Raw genomic sequence first — 20,172 nt, 5'->3', positions numbered from 1 at the left:
CTGCACTCAGAGCAGCCTGATTGGCTGACACACGCTCAACATTCCAATGAAGCTGCTGATCTGGAACACTGGACTGGATGCCACAGCCTTGTTGATGTTACAGGATAAGCACCTCATCTCACAGTAAGACTGTAGGTAATTGAATCAATATCCAAGAGGAAAGAAGAGGCGTGTGCTCAGATACGCACACCCGACACCCTTCTGCAAGGACTTAGGGTTGTGGGTTAAGCTTACTTGATACTGGAAATCACACAATGGTATTACCCGTCGTGAAAGTAAAAGCAAGCAGTGTGGATAAACATACTTCTGCAGGGGGACGAGTTTGAACTGCTGTCAGGCATTGAGTAAAATGTATTATCACTCTCTACACTGGTAACGTCACATCTAATTTTGGGAGCTGGTTATTGTGTGGCAAACCCATTTTGTGTACATTTGCAGCCATTATTGAAAGCAAACTGTGATATGTTTCATAAGAAAGCAACAAACAAGACTTCAAGACAGCTGAAACAAGGAAGGAGAACCAGCAGTAGAATCTCACTGATGCAAGCCTTGTCACTGTCTGCCATAGTGGTCTAATTACTTAAGAATGATGAAAAACAGGCCGTTCTGCACACAAAACATTCCCAAATAAAAGGCCGATTATATTGTGACGTGCAAACAGTTACAGTGGTAAGCACATACTGGCAGTGAAATGGGGAAACTAGCATTGAGATGACAAACAGGCAGAATGATGAAAAAGCTTCAGCAGCCATCACACCCAGACAAGGCCCTTGTGGAGGGAGGGCCACCTGACTAGGCTGCTACTCGTGGAGGCTGTGGAACAGCAGGCACTCGGAGGCAGAAGTTCTGAGCACTGTTCCCAGGGTTTGTCTGATGTGAAAACATTGCAGGTAAGTGGGGGCTCCGCCAACAGGGCCCTCCTCCTCTTGCCTATCGCCCCCCCTGCTGCCTCTCTGCCTTGGATTGTGAAAAGGACCCCGTGCCTTCCTACAGCATTGCTTTGAAGCAGCATAACAGGGACACACATGTTCTTTTGCCTTGCATTAATGAGGCATTGGGGCATATTGAATGGATAGATGAAAGTGGGGTCATTAATTACAGATTCTTTGCGCAGATCTTCGGCCTAGAGCCTGCTAATAAGGATTCTTAATGCCGAAACAAATGCTTGTCTCTGGGGTGCAAGCACCTCATCTCCACTCTACCATTCCCACAGATCGTGCACTGCTCAATGTCAATGTATACTCCCTTCCCCGCGCCCCGCTGTGCGCAACTTCCTCTGCCATTCACTCTTTCTGCGTATAGGACACTCTCTCATTCAGGTGTGCTGGATTTTCTGCCCTTAAACTTCCAGTGTGGGTACTTGTCTATAGCCTGTTTGCTTACTGTCCTGTCATATGTAATTTATGGTCCATTTGTTGAATGTGCATCGTTTTTTGCATCCCTTTTACTGGTGATTACCTGTCCTCTCCTCTTGTGCCTGCTGTACATCACCTACTCGTGTGCATGTTCCTCTGTCCTTGCGTGGGTGTGACTAGCAGTCCCACACCTCATCTTCAAATGACTTGATTTCCCCAAGTGTCATCTTAGGTCCTTCTGCTACCCTCGGCCGTGAGACCCCACCCGCCCCCATCTTAGGTGTACTTGAATTCTTGCCCCATCCCAGGTGGGATTCATTTTTGCTTTCCAACAACCCCATTTCTGGTCCTCTGACCTTATCAAAGTTGTACTCTTTGTCCGTAGGTTCACTTCCCACTCGCCACCTACTCATCCATGTACTCTGACTGCGTGTAAACGTCATGATGAAATTACAGATCAATTCTGAATGTGTTAGTTCGGATTTCAATACCCTTGAAACAATACATTTGAAATTGACAAATTGCATTTTTATTATTTTTCTAATTTTGCAAATATGGAGTTCTTTCATACAACTACTTTAGACCCTTTCTACTCTCCACCCATGATGCCATCCATGTTGTCCTCCATTTTACTTCTCATGGCTCTGTGTCTGACTCGTTGTTCCTTTTTTGCACAACTAGTTCTTTTCCTTTGAATCTCTATGCTCCTCCCACCCAGGTCAGCTGACAATTTTCCTTTTCTGCTTCTCCTACCACACAGCATCGTTTTTTGGGGCTAAAAACAATTACAGTCGCAACAGTGGTACTACTGCTGGATTGGCAAGCACTGACTTTGCAAAATCGTCTGGGTAAAGAGTTGAATAGGAGAACATGCGTTGCCAATGCCACAGAAGGAACAACAAATATGGCTGTCTGAGCAGGGTCCCCAGCAGAACATTTCCAGACGTGAACACTGCAGCTGCTGGTGCAGGCAGGAGTCCCTGTAAACCAGTCTATAAATCAACCCCCTTTTATTCCAATTTCAGAATTGCAAATATTACTTTTTAGGGAGGCCAGTTTGTGTCTCGGGCCCTGTGGCATTTGGGGCCACATGTATCATTTTTGGAAATAACAATTACCTAATTGCGATTTTCTGCAAATTGTAATTAGGTAATCGCTATTTCTAATGTATGTAACTCTTCTGAGTTTCATTAGAGATTCCTAATGGGTCGCAAATAGACCTACCTCTCGCATATTAATGAGGCACGTCGCAATTTGAGACTCATTTGGAATCAACGGCACCACAGGGCAGGTGGCCTGCTGAGGTCAGCAGACCATAATGTCTGTGACTGCTATTAAATGAAGCAGTCTTTTGACTTTTTTTAATGCGTTTTGTTTTCTATAAAGCAAAGCGGGATGCATTTAAAAAGAAAATAAGTAACTTTACAGTTCTATTTTTTTAAGAGTAGGCAGTGATCCATGGGACCAGGCAGTGATCCATGGGACCACTGCCTGCTCTTAAAAAATATTTGTTTTCCATTTGCAAAGGGAAGGGGCCCCCTGGGGCCTCCGAATGGATTACCACCTCCTTCAAGGAGTCGGTAAAATATGAATGTTTTGCGACCATTCATACATTCCATTCAGATTTGGTATTTGGAAGGGACGCCCTAAGCACACCCTTTCCATACCAAAATCACAATTTGTGTTTCATACATATGTAAATGCAAAAAGAACAATTGATGGACATAATGCAGAACAATGTCATACATTCACCCCAGTATAGAGATCTGGGCCTAAATCCATCGTTTTTTTTGCTCCCCATGCCATTCTAGTGTGAACCCAGCCATATGCAAATCAGTCTTGACCCTGCGCCCAATGGCAACAGTCCAGTCCGAACTGCCAGGCCAGGTCCTCCATGGAATGGAAACAAACATCCTAGGGCCAGTTTCAGGGTTTCACTCCTCATCAGCCAATATAGCTGGACTCCAGTGGCATGGAGAGCACGGGACCCACTTCTGGGCATACCTGTCCCACTCGGGGTGACAAATACAAAAATAACAATTGATGGACTAAATGCAGAACAATGTCATACATTCACCCCAGTACAGAGATCTGGGCCTAAATCCATCGTTTTTGCTCCCCATGCCATTCCAGTGTGAACCCAGCCATATGCAAATCAGTCTTGACCCTGCGACATTCTAAAATTAAACTGGGGTGGCATGGTGAGCAAAAGAATAATGAAATTAACCTAGATCTCTTGACGACTGGGGATGAATGTTTTGATTTGTTCTGCATTCCGTCCATCAATTGTGTGTCTTTTGCTTCCTCGCCCTAAGTGCCACGAGTGGGCCCACATGTGGGTCCCGGGCTCACTGTGCCACTGGATTAAAGCTATCCTGGCTGAAGAGAGGTGAAACCCCGACACCGGTCTTAGGATGGTTGTCTCCGGTCCAGGGAGGACCTGGCTTGGCAGTTCCGGCTGGACTGTTCCTATGAGGCACAGGGTCAAGACTGATTTGCATATGGCCAGGTCTAAACTGGGTTGGCATGGTGAGCAAAAGTATGATGGATTTAACCCAGATCTCTTGACTGGGGGTGAATGTTTTGATGTGTTATACATTCCATCCTCACCCTAAGTGCAACTAGGTGCGGTCGGAATGCACAGATGTGGGTCCTGGGATCACTGTGCCACTGGATTCAAGTTATCCTGGCTGATGAGGGGTGGAACCCCGAAACTGGTCCTCGGATGCTTGTTTCCGGTCCAGGGAGGCCCTGGCTAGGCAGTTCAGGCTGGACTGTTCCCATGAGGCCCAGGGTCAAGCTGGATTTGCATAAGGCCAGGTCTAAACTGGGATGGCATGATGAGCAGAAGAATGATGAATTAACCCAGATCTCTTGACTGGGGGTAAATGTTTTGATGTGTTCTGCATTCCGTCCATCAAATGTGTGTCTTATACATATGTAAAAGCATACCGCAAAAGCAACCGATCGGCCGTTTCTGACTGTAAAAATGCTTAATACATGTGGCCCTGTATGCCTTAAGTTTCAAATATTGAAGGCCTCAAATGGGCATAGCATGGGGGCGTCATTTGACCATGGGTGCCATTGATGCCCATTGCGTTTTTGACATTTGCCATCTTTGCTTTTGCATTCATTTTACAACCCACCATGGCCAGTGAACACATCCCAGCAACCTACTGCCGTAAATAGTGGCGGGCATCGGGGTGAGTCACCACAATGTTTTGTAAACTTATTTCCTGCACCAACAGTGGACTTTTCTAATAGATTAAGTGCTCCGTTTTCAGATCCGATCTCTGCATCCAATCATTTGGGATGCTCAGAAGCCACGCCGCAGTGGCTGGCTCACTTCATTATTCTCCGCGTTTAGCCTCTCCCTGACAGCCAATGCCAGCGAGAGGGACAAAATGGAGGACGGATCAGAGAGGTGTCTGCGTGATAAATGAATGATGCATAGGAATGGACAGAATGGAAATGTGTTTCAAAGGACGTGCTTGGGGTGTGCATACTGGAAGCAGGGTGATGGATTTGAGGCTGTGAGCGAGGGCGATGCCGTGCTCACCTCAAGGAGAGGGGGAGGGGCCTGGGCAGAAAGCAGGGAGAGGGGAACTAAGTCGACAAAGTCACAAGGATCGAATAAACGATGAGCGGGGGAAGAAAGGTTAAATAGCTTTAAAATGGAACTGGAAAAAAGAACAAACTGGGGAAAGATAGAAATGGAATCTGACAGGAAAGAGAACAAGAATAAAGGAAAGAGCAGAGGGGAGCAAAAGAGCGAAGGGAGAGAAATGAAAGGAGAGGAAAGAAAGGAAAGAATGCTGAAACGTAGGTGTTGGACTTGGCCCTTTTTGCAGGGTTATCCCTGAACTTTTTGACTTCCTCCTAGCCTTTTTTTTACATGGCGTTGGTGGTTCTAGGACTCTGGGCACTTTAGCACTGCTGTCCAGTGAAAAGTGCATGTGCTCTCTGTGGTAAATATGGTGAGATTGGTCTAACACCTGTATGGTAAATTTAATTTACCTGTCAGCCCCTTGTAAAGTGGTATCTCAGATACCCAGGGCCAGTAAATTAAATGCTACTGGTGGGCTTGCAGCGCCGATTGCGTCACCCACCAAATAGCCTTTCAAACCTGTCTCAGGCCTCTGCCATTGCAGGGCCTGTGCTCGCAGTGTTACTGCCGCTGTGACATGGCACCTAAAGTGTGTGCCACGTCTATGACCCCCCCTTTAACTGCATGTCAGTCACCCCTAAGGTAGGCCCTAGCCAGCCCTATAGGCAGGGTGCATTGTAGTTAAAAGGTAGGACATGTACCTTAAGTGTGTGACATGTCCTGGTAGTGACAAACAGCCATTTTGGTTTCTCACTGCTGTGAGGCTGCCATCCCATAGAAATGCATTGGGGATTCCCTGATAAGTGTTTCAGTGGTAATTCCTGATATGAGCGGAGCAGCGTGGTCAAGTTTGGTATGTTTGGAATAGCAATAATAAATGCTACGCAATGGTGTGTGCAGATTTATTAACACTATTTTTGAAATGCCATTTTTAGAAGTTGGTATCTCTGTGTGCTAGGTGTCTGCCTGCCAGATGTGTATTGCATGTCTGGCTCTGGAGTGACAGGGGCTGGGGAGGTGTGTGTGGCTTCAGGGAGGGCAGGGTGAGTCAGTGCTAGGCTGAATAGGAGATCTTCATTTGGAGTAGTGGAAGGAGTAGTCCCCTGACCCTGAATAGATCTGTGCCTGCCTAGGTGAATGCTGGCTCCGCCCCCTTGCGGTGTGTCTGATGACAGAGCCCAACCTCACAAAGGGGAAGAGGAGCCCTGTAAACAATGTGCTCCAATACCCCCCAGAACCAGTTGAGGCTGGTCCCCAAGCCATGTGCCAGGGCAGAACAAAGAGAAACGGTGTGTAGATACTGGGGCTGTGACCCCATGAAAGTGTGCTTCTTTGTGCTACTTGGAGACTTGCTGCTGCTGGGCCCCAGGAGGAACCGCCACGAGGGACTGCCTCCCTGCTGGAGGGCCCTGTGAGCTGGCCTGCCTGGGCCCAGCCTTGTGCCTCTGAAACCTTTGTCTGAGCGGAGCGCCTTGTGGGCACTTTATCCTTCTCTCCCAGGACGGGGAGAGTACTGGGGCTTTGCAGCGTTGAGCTGCGACATATTTAGAGGGAATCCTGATGTGGGGATTATCCCTGCATTTATGCTCCTTTTGAGGTGGGAGCCTACCCCGCATTGTGGCTGAGCGGGAGACCCACACCGCATTTGTGTTTATTCAAAGGCGGGAGTCTACCCTGCACTTTTGCCTGCAGGAGAAGCGGGAGCCCACCCTGCTGTTGTCTGCCCGGCGGTAGCGCTGCATTCCGAGGGAATCCCGGTGTGGGGATTCCCCCATGCTTCTAGGGAGAGCAGGAGCCCACCCCGCATTTCTGTGCCGGCTCGAAGCGCCGCTCGTGGTGCGGCGCCCCCGGAAGTCAGGCAAACTGTCTGGTGTGAGGTGGGGCCAGTTCCAGGAAGGAAGTTGCCAGAATCGAGGCTGAAGAGAAAGGCGTGGCCCCCGTGTGCCAGTGGGGTCCCGCGTGTTGTCCTGCAGAACAGAGTAGATCCAAAGAGGTCCTGTGGGCAGGGGCGGCCGAGGCACATTGTCGGTGCCTTTCCCCTGTGTTATGGAGACCAGAGGAGTCCAGTAGCTGAGCTTTGGTGAGTGGGGCAGCCAGTAAGCATTTTTGATGCTGTGAGAGGCACCAGGTGAGCCCCGGTGAAGAGGGCCTGTAAGGCATTGTTGGTGCCAGTGCTTTTGTTTTTCCAGCTGCACCGCGAGAGCGCGGGCAGCTGCAACGACGGGGGTATGTTTATCTGAGTGGCAAAGGAAGGAGTGAGATACACTCCCCTGCCCCCAGTGCATTGAGCACTTTGTGTTCGCTGCCAAGGCAGCCGGAGGGCCAGTGGGAAGGTCCTAAGATTAAGCCCTGACATTCGGGACAAAGGGCATTCGAGCCCCAGTGAAATGCCAGTGGGTCTGGGGTCAGGCTTGGTACCTGTGTGTACCAGGAGGGCGCAAGGCCCTAAAGGAAGGTGATGTATGCACCTAGGGAGTGTTACTAAAGGTGCACTCCTAATTGTGATTTGTGCATAATGTGATATAATGCCGAGTACAGTATTCTGCCAGTAGTTACTGGTTGGGTTTTATATTTGCTACTTGTGCTTTCTAAGGTTCTGGCAGTGGCCCGATTGGCATGTCATGTATATAATCCCCTGTAAATGGTGCCTAGTGCCAGTTGGCACAGTGTATATTGTGTGATTATGATTCTAATGTGTTTTGGATAATACAAAGGCTATTTTCTATATAACCTTGTGTGAAGTTTCTTTTGTGGTGTGCCTAGTGCTGTGTGTGTGTGTTGCGCAACCGCTTTACATATTGCCTCTGGGATAAGCTTGACTGCTTGTGCCAAGCTATCAAGGGGGTGAGCAGGGGTTATCTTCAGCATGTAACTCCCTTGCCCTGACTAGAGTGGTGGTTTCTGCCTGGCTTAGGCGCAAGCCCTAGCCAACCAGAGAACCCATTTCTAACAGTAGGTAAAAAAAGGCAAGCGAACTAATGAGAAAGATGGAATATAAAGATGACAGACAGACGCAGCAAAACATATTCACAGGTAAAAAGAAGGAAATATTGCTGATAAAGATGAAGGTTAGACTAAATAAAGCTCTCAGAACTTAAGTTGTGGAATACAAAAGAGAAGAGAGCGAAAAGTGAAATTCAGAACTGTGAAAGGAGGTTTTAAAAACAGAGCGAAAGGAGATGGGCACGAGTGATGGGAGGAGACAGCGAGAACAGCGAAAACAAAGGCGACGAGGAACTTGGAAGAGGTAAAGGAAAGAGAACCGAGCGGGAGAACTGGAGAGCGCAGGATAGAGAATGTGGAAGCCAGAGTGAGGGAGGAGGGAAAGAGAAGAGAGAGAGGTGAGAAAGAGAATGAGCAGGAGAGAGTGAAAACGCAGGCTGGTGTGTGTCTGGGAAAGGAGACAGGAGGAGAGAGCATGTGGGAGAGAAAGACAGCGACAAACCCGCGAAATAAAAGAGAGGGGAGAGAGAGAGAAAGAGATCACGGGATAGTGAGAGCACGCGAGGTGAGCTGAGGTAAATGAATCAATGGGCGCCTGTTCACGGAGAGCAAATCAAAGTGATGGAGACGGATAACTGGGCAGGTGCTCGGTGTAAACCAGGCGCACGATGACACATGTATGAGTAAATGATGAAGAAAGCATGAGATGAAAAGCCCCACGTCTTGTGAAGCGCTGTAACGGAGCCTGACAGCAGCGGCTCTCAGGGGCGCGGGCTACAGGCAGCGTCTAACCGCAAGGGAGCGGCGAGGCGCGCGCTCACCGGTAGTATACCAGTAAACGATAGAGACAGAAGCAGAAGAAACAAACCGCCTACAGCCCGAGTCTGCAGTGGCTAGGGACAGGGGCCTAGCTTAATCCATGGTATTAGGCAGGCGCGCAACACCCATTGGACTCAAAGGGCTTCAGCCCCCCCCCGTCGTGTGTGGCAGCCCGGGATGAGACACCTTCCCGGGCAAAAAAGCAGCCGCACCCGAGCACTTCACAGGTCTTTAAAAGACCATTTGCATGTTAATGAGGCCTTGCTGTTGTTTCACCCCTTCTAAGCGCCCCTGCAGCTCCACTCTGCCTATTGCTTAAAGTTCAGCCCCCCCCCGAAATTTTTGCTCAGCCCCCCCCCGAAATTTTTGATCAGCCCCCCCCGAAATTTGGCTCTAGTTGCGCCTCTGGTATTAGGGGGGTGTGGGTCTATGATTTTTCAACAAGCGATACAGGGTACCCAACGAAATAGGAGATGGTTGGGCGAAGTTAGGGAATTAGTTTGGAACTTGGAAATGTAAGGAATATTTTGGTAGCATTTATATATAGCTAGAATCATCCACTGGCAACAACAACTTTGAACACCCCTAAAGTGATGACCTGCTACAAAGCCTAGTTGAAAAATAAACAAATGCTAGACCATACAATAAGCAAGGCTCATGACACTGGTGTTTTGTGTTTTTTGCACTATTTTTGAGCGCAAGATGAGTCCTTGTGTACAATTTTGACAAGGGGACGCATTTTGTACTAAAATATAGCACAAAAAGGTGGATTTGCATTTTACATAATTTATCCAAAATGTCACGCAGTTATGCAAAAGCAAATTATGTGAATTTCTCACCTCCTAAATTTGATATGCGCACAGGTACGCTACCAATGCCCATAAAACCCACCATGCAGAAGGCATTTCTTTAGCTATTTGTGGCTGACTGACTAATGCTTTTGCCAATGCACTCAATTTGAAATGCTGTTTCCTGCCTCAGACTCAAAGATACTTGTGCACATACAAGCAGACACTGCACTCATGTATACACACACGCACATGCACACTTAACATTTGTGTTTATGAACAAGCGTGTTCGCTACTTGGGGTATCTTGGCACTGAGCAACATACTTTAAGTTATCTCGCTCAATGCCAATCATTTTATTGACCTTAGAAGGAAGAAAGGCAGAGTAGACCTACCCAGATTCGCATCTATCACCACAAAGTGAAATTCTCGCATTCACAGACAATCAAGTGCAAACACAGTTATGAACACACTCGTTCACATGCACCCTCTCACATGCGCACACACTCATGTGCACTCACACTCGTGTGGACATGCTTGTGCACTACACTCACATGCATACACACACTCTGAAGTGCACACGCATGCACACACGCTCAGGTGCACACACTAACACACACACACCTTTTTTTTTCTACTTTAATGGTCACGCTTTATCTGTGGGAGCAGAACAATAGCCCCTCCCTGTGCCCAAGCAACCCCAGGCAGGTTCAAAGAGTTTGAAAGCCGCAGGGGCATCGGGGAGGCAGACACCTGAATGAGTGCTGGTTCCATGGGCTGCAGGAATGACTATGCAATGTATATCAGCCTTGAGCTTCTCAAATCGGACGCTGCCAGGAGCCTGCCTTTCTGACTCCCATTTCCTTGCAGCTATATGCAGGCCCAGCCTCCGGAATCATGGTTAATGCACTGAGCGTTGACCCCAATGGGTCATAGAGACAGGATCCGCCATTGGACAGAATGTGTTTCCAATTGTTGTTAAAAGGCCTAAGACAGAGCCCTGTCAAAGCATCCTACTCAGTGGCCAGGGAAATAAGCAACAGGTGAGCTGACCTGCCCAGCCAGTCAGTTGTGCACTGTGCATCTTACCTGACTGAATGTAACATTGGGTGGGGGGGGTGTTCCACCTTACACACTCCCTCTGAAGACACGCCTCTGGCTAGCGAGTATGTACGCAGGCTGACGGCCGCTAGGCCTCGGGCGCCCAAACTACCACTAGGCCGCAGTGAACATCTGACCCCAAGAGAGCGGTGCGGTACTCACAGGCGCCAGGCTTCAGGATGCTGCTGGACATGGTGGGCCCCTGCGGGCCGGAGATCGAGAAGACGGAGATGCAGTCGTCGTCCTGGGAGCAGCCGGCTTGAATGGCGCGGAGGTAGCTGTGGCTGCGCATCCGGAAGCAGCCCGGGAGGTCCAAGGCATCCACGGCCTGCGACTCCACCTCGCCGAACACCGACTCACACACCGACTCGAACTGGTGGTTCAGCTCGTCACTGATCTGGAACAAAAAGGGACACAGCCATGGGAGTTTGGACTTCAGGATACAGGCAGAGGAGGGAATAGTGTACAGAAGGAAGAATATTACAACTTTCATACATTAGGAACAGGGCTGGAATTAGAAAACATCTACTCTGGGAACCAATACATTGGAGGTCAATGTGTGGGGAGGAAAGGGGGTGGAGTCACAAGGGGTGGAGTTATAAAATCCGACAGTCGACTTGTATATTTTTTTTTAAATATGACAAAGAAATTGACGACAAAGAAGTAAATCTGCTCCATTGATAGAGGAGGGAAAGGGCCGGCTCTAGGGCGGTACGAACGGTGCCATCGCCCCAGGCGCAGACTGCGGGTGGGGGCGCCGTGTACTATGGTTTGGTTTTAAAAGCACCCGTTTCTTTGCTCTTAGTGTCCAGCAATGTTCAGCCAAAATAAAAATGTCAAAGTAACTCCAGTGATTAATGTTCTTTCTGGAGAGAGAGAAAGGTCGGAGTTTTGTCTCGTGGACGTGTTTACTCATCCTAAGTAGGCCTGGGCGAAGCACTACGCTACGCTCGCGTAGTTTGCGAAGTTCGCGCTACTTCGCACTACGCGAACTGCACGTAGCACAGTGCGAACACGCGTAGCGTAGTGTTGCGTAGTGCTGCGGTCATTTTTTGCTTGCTCGCGGTCCTCAACGTCAAGTTGGCGACCGCGAGCAAGCAAAATGACATCCTGGCGAGACTTTTTCCTTGTTCGCGATCGCGAGCATGGAAAATAAACCTCCCGGCGAGATTCCCAACGCGAGAAGGTCAGGTTTCTCATTGCGAGGGGTCGCGTATGCTCGCGACCACTCGCGATGAGAAACTACCAGTTCGCGTTGAGAAAGCTGCAGCTCGAGGAAAAATCTACTCGAGCAGCAGAAAACTACAGCTCGCACTGTGCAAGATGCCATTTTCAATGATTGCACAGTGCCGGTTGCTTGTCTGCACTGTGCAATCATTGAAAACAACATCTTGCACAGTGCGAACATGTTACTTCGCAGTTCGCGAAGTGCTACGCGTAGCTCGCGTAGTGCGAACTTCACTTTGCGTAGCTTCGCGAAGTGCTACTTCGCGAACGACGCCCACCCTTAATCCTAAGGTAACACAGAGGATTAATATGCCTGATGCAAAGAATTTGTACCATGCAGATCACAACGTGCATATAATGTAAATAGGTCAGTGGGTTACAGCTTTTATCACAGATATCAGTTTGTTACTTGCAGTTTATAAGTTTGAATCCTAATGTAGTACAGTGAGCTATTAACTGTCGTCAAAGAACTGCAAGAAAACTACAAGATATTGGCTGGAGCGTTATGATTTTTCCCCAGTCTTTCATTATCCTAATGTTGCAAAGTGGATTCATCAGGGTAAAAATCAATTCTTCTTATTAAAGACAACCTCCAACCATGTTGTTTTTTTCTAAGGGCCTCATTTATGAGAAGTGTTGCATCGTTGCGTGAAAGCAGCGATACAGCACTTCTCATTGCACCCTCCTTGCGACACCCATGACGCATCATGTCGCAAGGGATGACAGATACGTCAGTATTTCTGACGTGTCTGTTGGCGCAAAACTGATGCATTGCTGGGGTGTGTCTGAAAACAGACACAACTCCAGCAATGTGTCCCTGCGTCAGTCTTATGCCTGCTGGGAAGCAGGCATAAGATATTGGTTCAATGGTGTCCTGGAAGTGGTGCACTGAAATCACATAGATTTCAATGCGCCACTACTACGAGGCTTTTTGCAGAGGAACACCCACCCTGCATACATTATGCCTGGCACAGGTATAATGTGGCACTGGGTTTTACAAAGTGACGCATCTGGCTAGATGTAAATAGAGCGCAACATGGCGCATTTTTTACGCTGCTGGTGCCTCACAAAAAGTGACACAATGGTGGCGTAAAAGTGACGCAAGGGCTCATAAATAAGTCCCAAAGTTTGTGCTTCTCCAGACCAAGCACTCTCAAACTATCATGTCTACCAGTATGGATGACGTGACTCCACCTTGTAGTCTTCTGTCTTACGTAACATTTCATGTACACTGATTTACACACCTATGATTGATTGTCTCTGTGTAGTTAGTGTGTGTGCGCGTGTAAAGTGCTCTGACACCTTACAAAAGTATGAGTGGCGCTATATAATTAATTAAAGGCATCTGAGAGAGAGTGGTTATGGAGACTTCAGGGGTACTGTGAAAGGATGGTAGTGAGGGAATCCATGGTGGAGGTGGTCATTAGGGGGGCGCCAACAAACATTGTCGCACAGGGCGCCACCAGCGCTAAAGCCGGCCCTGTGGGAAAGTCACTGAAAGCCTGAGCCTGAAAGCCTGAGCCAGGCTCAAGCCTGAAGCCTGGCTCACCTCAAGGTCCTGTTGCAACTTTGAGCCCATAGCGACCCGAGCTGTCATGTAGCTTCTGCCTCTCTACCTCTACCCGGGATGTGGTGTTGCAACCAGATCTGCCAACACTGGAACTGGGGAAGCAGGTTTGCGACTCGGTGCCAGCTCAACATTATGTGATTTCGGGCAAATCAGTTAACCTCCCCATGCCTATAAACAATACATGTGACCTTGTGTAATAAAATGGTGCTCATGTAAAGTACTCCAATATCTTCGGATTAAGATGCTATATTTTAAATACTGCATTAGAATGCACTAAGAGGTAAAAACGCAGCCTTAGCATAAGGAAATCAGAAAACCTGGATAAATCTCAGCTTCCTGGCTTAAGTTGTGTGATCTGAGGCAAATATTTTGCTCCATCAAAAGTTTTTCTTCATTATCGTTTATGAAAACACTTTCGAATATGTGAGTTCAGATTACCAGTTGTACAAAATTATCACTTTTAAGAAGTACTATTCAGTGCAGTGCTATAATGCTCCCTACTAATATCAAAGCCTCCACATGGTGAAGAAATACACTTTTTTTGAACTTAGAAGAGATATTTTGCGTGGTTTGTTGTATGAATTACATAACACATATTTTCATGGCTCTGCTCGTGCACAGCTAAGATCTGAGCCAGAGCCGAGCCAAGGGTCTGGCTATGCTCCCTCTGTTAATATGTTGGCTCACTCCCCCTCTAACAATTAATTGATTACAAACAGGTTGCATTTTAAGATATCTTATGGGTTAAGGCACCGGCTGCAAGAGCTTTGTGTGTTTAGCAAATTCCAGTCCCTGTATATCACTGAGATGTGCCATTATTCTCCTATTATGCATATTGTGCTTGTGCTGAAAAGTGCAGGCACTTAGTACCTGCCCATTTAAAGCACTGATTTGCAGACTTTATGATTTATTGTCTCTCAGTGTGTAATATGAAGTGTTCTGACACCCTACTCTGGGGGGATTAGCGCTATAAAAGAATCAACAAATAAATTAGTAAGAGCTATTCAAATCGTTAAACAAAGACAAAAACCTGCTGTCTAGGTGTTAGCCTCTACTTGTCTCCCAGCCAGGAGGATACTTAAAGTAGAGAATGGCTGATGGACCTTTAAATTAGGTCTGTTTTTTTTAGCCCAGCTGGAAGAGGAAATAAGAAAGCCTTTTGAGAGCCTGCAGGCTGCTGCTCCAAACAGAAATCAGTTAACCTACAGGCCCTGCTGAATTGTCTCTCAGTGTTGCAAAATGATGCCAGGACAAATTCAGCTTATTTTCACTGAGTCTACTGGATGCCAAATCGGCTCAGAAATAGCTTCCGGAACCGAGATCCTGCAGGACCCCCCCCCCCCCCCGCCCCCTCAATTACTGGATTGATTTGTAGGTTTTCTTAATTTACCTCCACTGAGGTTAGGGGGGCACAAGATGGATATGTCTCAAAGTCTATATGTAGCACATCAGAAGAATGGGCAAGGACTTGCACCCACAATTATCGACTCCAAACACCATGCTCAACTAACAGGCCAGTGCTACTACCCTCTATGCTACCATCCCAACCTGGCCCCCCAATGTCCCACTCTTCCTGCAGACCTACAGAGCAGCCAGTCTCACATTCTGGTACTGCATCACTCCAATGCCATCATGCAGCCAACAGGCCATCTTTCCCCTTCACTTCCTTTGCCCTCCCACACAACACCTCCTCCCTCCCTCCTACAGAGTTACTCCTTCCTTCCTCCCACAAGGCAATTCTTGTCCCCCTCACAGTTCACAGGTGCGTACACCTCCTTGCCTCCCACTATATCATCCTCTCACACTCACAGACCAGTGCTTTTAATGGGCTAGTGCGGTAAGGTACTGAGTACATGCACTTTTTTTTATGTTAAGTGGGATCACTAAGTGGCTGCACTTTGCAGCAGAGGTGAAATAATTTTAATTGGAGAGTACCGACACTTCTCAGCAGCAAGTAGGCAGTCTGCTACAGTGTACCTGCACTCCCGTGTTTCCACTTCAAGCACTGTACCGGACCCCTTCTCCTTCCTTTGCACTCGACCTCTCCCCTGCCCTTGTTCTTGACTACTCTGTCCGCCATCACACTAGATGCGTCTGGCCTTATTTCAGGTCTGGGCGGCTTTCGCCAGGGCTGGCTCACACACCACATGCAAAAGCTCACGCTACAGCACTCAACTACTACCAGTCTGAGAATTTAGCATGTGGCAAAATCAGCTGTGTCAAGATTTCTTGAAAGTCAGTCGAATGTAAAATATCCCCCCTCATGGAATTGCAAACAATCTTTACATTGGTTTCATCAAAGAGGGAAACAGAACGATCCTTTTAGAAGGGAGATGGTGGGTTACCTAATGTTTTATTTCCTCGTAATAGTCAAATTTCTGCCACTGTAGCTTCATCCACAATTTTTTTTTTCATGGTGCTATATCATACCATAGCGTATGCTGCCCTGTTGTGTGATCCTATATTATCTTATGTTTAGCCAGGGACATCCAAAATGTGTCCTTCGGGTACAAAATCATGGACGATTTTCATGGACATAAATTGATTTTGTAATTTTTTCCGATTTAGATTAATTCACCTGGCCTGACTCTGACCTTTGTTGCCCAAAGTTATCTATTCGTGTTTACTATGTGACATTATGTCTTATGTGTTACATGCGGTGCTTTGCAAGTGCTTATGGGATTGACCATGTTCCATTCTTCACGTTTGGCCACATAAGCTGCCACTGGGATTGGGCTGTAATTAATACAACACAAAATAGGAGCTGTCATCGGCTTCCATGACAAGCTCAGAAGGTGGCATGAGTAGGTGGTGGTACAAGCAGCAGTACCGTGGAGCAGAAATATCTCTGACTCCACCACAGAGATATTAGGGAGAAGAAGAGTTGCAAAGTTACCTAAGTTACACTGGGCGCGCCCATATCAGCCAGTGAAAGCTGCAATGCCATCTCTGGGAGACTTTAGGTTTGCTCTTGGTATATAAAAAGTCTCCTAGTTTCGCAGATGGAGTAACTCTGCCATAAACATCAAAATGAATTAAGCTTGTCTGGGTTATGAGAGTGGAAAGTGGACTTTACCTCTCAATGCTCTAAGTTTTTAAAAACTTTATGTTTTGCACATGCATTTTTCTATGATTGAAAGAGGGGGGGGGGTTCAGTTTAAAAGAAACCCTTTTGGGGTGATTTTACGTCTAGATTTTGACAGCACGACTGCAAGTAGACCTATTACTAATAATATACAAAGAGATGGTTTTAGGTCCGCCCCTTTCAACCACTGGCTTTCTTCTACACACTTATTTCAGCTATTGGCTTAAGACTTTGTCAATCATATCTTGGCTCCGCCCAGTGAAGTAGTCATCTCTCACTTAATACTTGTGGCTGTTTTGGTGTATTGATGCACCTTCAGTTGAGTAATTGCATTAAACTACATGAAGGCAAGTATACAACTATAGCACTTGCTGTCCACACCTGCAGGCTCTCGCCTGCGTGTCATGCTATATTGAATAATGCCGCACATGTTAGTGCATTAAACCCAATCTATTTACTCTGACAATGTATATTTCAGGTTTTTAACACTCTGAAGTGATGTGGTATCTCGTGTGATTCTGATTTCATCAGGAACACCACAAAACTGGAGTTCTTTCCTCAAATTCCCCACATGTACAAATTCTGCGGTCCTGCACAAATCGCTGTATTACCTGTGCCGCGGATCCTTTACGTTTCAAAACTGAGAGCCAAAACGAGCAACCCCAGTACAGGTAATATGTGCAATATCCAAAGCCTCTTTTGAATGTACGGGTTGGATCCTTAGTAAACCAACATGCAGAATCCTCAGCCCCACAGCCTTCTGGGTTCTAAATATTGGACGTAATATGGGGAGGGGTCCGACAGGTAACAATCAGTTGACTGCATTTACCTGAAAGGAAAACACCATATTTAACCATAGATTTCAGGCATTCACAGTTTACATCGGTTTTCTCACAATTCCTGAAGCCGACCATTTTTTATGATTTCCACCGAAACCTATTTTAAACAGGAATTACAGAACTATATTTTTCTGCTATGCTGCAATAACAACGTAGTGGATCCACACTGTGGGATTTTAGTGTTTCTCTTCAAAAGTTGGGGTGTCTGGGCAGACCTTTGGGCCTTGATAATAAAACGGAGAAACAAAGCAGGCAGGCAAAGTCCTGGGAATAGGGAGTAAACCCTATGTGCTCACTCTATGAATTGTGAACATTGTCAAAAAGCACATATTAAGATCCCATCTTTGGGTTTCTGCTGATCTTGAGAAGAGATGCCCTAACATAGTTATGAATGTCACTCAGTTGTATTGGAAAAAGCAGTCTTGTTTCTTATGATCTTTTCTGTGTCATTGAGTCTACCGTGGGGGTTTCTTTGTGTCTGATAGTGCTTTGGGTCAATGGCTGCAGCAAGGGATTGAGGTTCTGTAATTCTCGAGTCTGACTCCATTTTATTCTGTGCCACCATTTTGTGTTGCCCTCACGTAGGCCTGTGAAGGTAGCCTGGCGAATAAAGTGGCCTGGCCTTCTTAGTTCATGTATACATTAACTAGGTTTCTTTTTGACTCTGAAATGAACTGTAAGAAACTGACCTCTGATGCACCTGAAACTGACCCCGCAAAGCCCATTTCCCTGATAGATCTTTGTCTGAGATTGCCAATCAATGTTCAGGACATCGTTAACTTTTAGTTTCCTTGCACATGCCTTATCTTGTTCAGCATCTGTTACCGTTTCTTTTTTTATGTTTCTTCATTACATGGGTTATGCTTTCAATTATAGGTTTGTCCGGCTTGTGGAGATTGAATTTGGGACATTCCTAATAATTAACTTTTGGGTTGGGATACTGTAAATTGAGTTTTTGTTATGTGACACTTTGTTTGAAAATGTACCTTATTGGTTAGAATTTTATGCAGTGGGTGTACATTTATAATGTGAATATTGGGTATAAAAGTAGACGTCTCGCCTTAGTAAAATGAGCAGTCTCCTGAGAATTTACACCGTGATGTATTTCTAGGATCACTGTTACTAGCTGCAGCTAATAAACTTGGTCACTGACGCCATCCAGAAGTATTCCGTGTCTCTGTATACCAAGACAGGTGAACTCGAAGATCTTAGGCGTGCCCCTGACGCCGCTGGGTTAAACCCCGGTTCTTCAGGATCAGCTTCTGAAACGTATGGCACATATGTGAACTTAGATCATATGATGAATAAAGGACCCATGCTTGGTTGACAGTGTACTCGCTTCGCATAACTCGGTGTGTTGTCTTCAGACGCCAGCTGCAATCATACATTGATGAAGTACAGAATAAGCAGAAGTTGAAGCATCTGATATTAGACATTCATTGAGAAATTTTAGTTAAATCCACATTGTGAAACTGATGAACCAGCTCACCATGGCTCGACTTTACTGCACGCACATGCGACAGAGCTGTTGCCACTTGGCATCCTGGTATATCATATGCTTTCTCTCGTTTGGCAGCCTCATAGCTCATCTACTGGCAATGCCACTGGTAGGCAGCTTTGAATCTTGCTTACTGGCAGTTCCACAGGCTGGTGTTCGGTTCTTTAATAAAGCTGTGGGCTGGCATGTCTGTGCATCATTCATGGCTAACGCCCCAAGCTGGCATCCTGGTGCCTCACTCACAGAAACGGTCCGACTGGCATTCTTGCTCACGGGCTCAAAGCCATGTACAATTGTCACGGACAGGCTGGCAGCACTGAGCATTATATCCAAATACCACCTAACACTGGCACTCTTGTATGTCATTCACACATAATACCATAAGCTGGCAGACCTGTGTATCATTCATCAGTAATGCTACGAAAAGGATTTTCCATATCTGATTCACTTCTGATGCCCAGAGCCAGAAGGTCTGTCTCATTCACTGGCACTGCCTTCAAACATTCTGTGCTTGCTCGTCTTATTTAGAGGTTCTGCTAACACCACAAACCTCGAGACCTATGAGCATTTCTAATATGGTGGGCATAGCTGGATGTGATCCCTTCAACAACAATCCTTTGAAGACGCTGGGTCTCTTTCAATCCATCTGGACAAAAAGACATCCATTTTCTTCTGGACTTGTGTAATAGTCGCACATCCTCTTCATGTATAGCCAGCTAGCTGCAAGTTATTTAGATTGTCGTCTGCTCTGAGAGCCTATTGATGCTTTCAATCTGTCTTAACCAGTTTCAGAATTGTAGCCTCTTTTCAGAACATTTACTGCTTGTTGGAGGTGATCAGATATAATTGCTCTTGAGAGGGTTGTGTTGATGAATTTGGTATTGAGATGGCGATTAATAATTTTTGTTTATATTTATTTCACATTAACTTATTATTTAAATTAAATTAAATCTAAATACATTTCCATACATTTTCTTTTGGGTAGATCTCAGGCCTGGTGTGCGGAGATTCTAAAAAAGAGGTGGAAAGTTAGTAGTAGAAACTTTACACTCATAAATTCAGGCATAGGTGTCTCCACCCCCTCAGTTCAGGAATGGAGGCTCTTAAGTCTACACCTAGGTGGAAATCTCCTCTCAAAATTCTGAATAGTCAAAAAAAGTGAAGAGTTACACCTAGGTGTAAGAATATTTCTACACATGGAAGCTTATTTTTTGTGGGTGTAGACCTATATCTTTAATACCTTAAATCAGGTCTGAGATGTTTTAGACTGTTACTCAAAACCATACATACATCCGTTCTTTGCATCACCAGGCATGAGGATACACACTTCTTCACCAATGA

General features: G+C 46.4%; 1 protein-coding gene across 2 annotated transcripts in view; it reads right to left on the bottom strand.

Annotated features, from left to right (window-relative positions):
* DLGAP3 (DLG associated protein 3) overlaps window positions 1–20,172 on the bottom strand; it is a 1,216,386-nt gene that overhangs the window by 117,768 nt on the left and 1,078,446 nt on the right. For both annotated transcript variants that reach the window (XM_085648009.1, XM_085648010.1), the window contains one exon: window positions 10,775–11,009. In XM_085648009.1, coding sequence (XP_085504135.1) covers window positions 10,775–11,009 — 235 coding nt within the window. The remainder of the gene's footprint in view (window positions 1–10,774; window positions 11,010–20,172) is intronic.

The sequence above is a fragment of the Triturus cristatus genome, chromosome 3_2 (genome assembly GCF_964204655.1).
Source record: "Triturus cristatus chromosome 3_2, aTriCri1.1, whole genome shotgun sequence".
NCBI lineage: Eukaryota > Metazoa > Chordata > Amphibia > Caudata > Salamandridae > Triturus > Triturus cristatus.
Note: the sequence above shows the minus strand (reverse complement) of the source record. Positions and strands in the feature narration are given on the sequence as shown.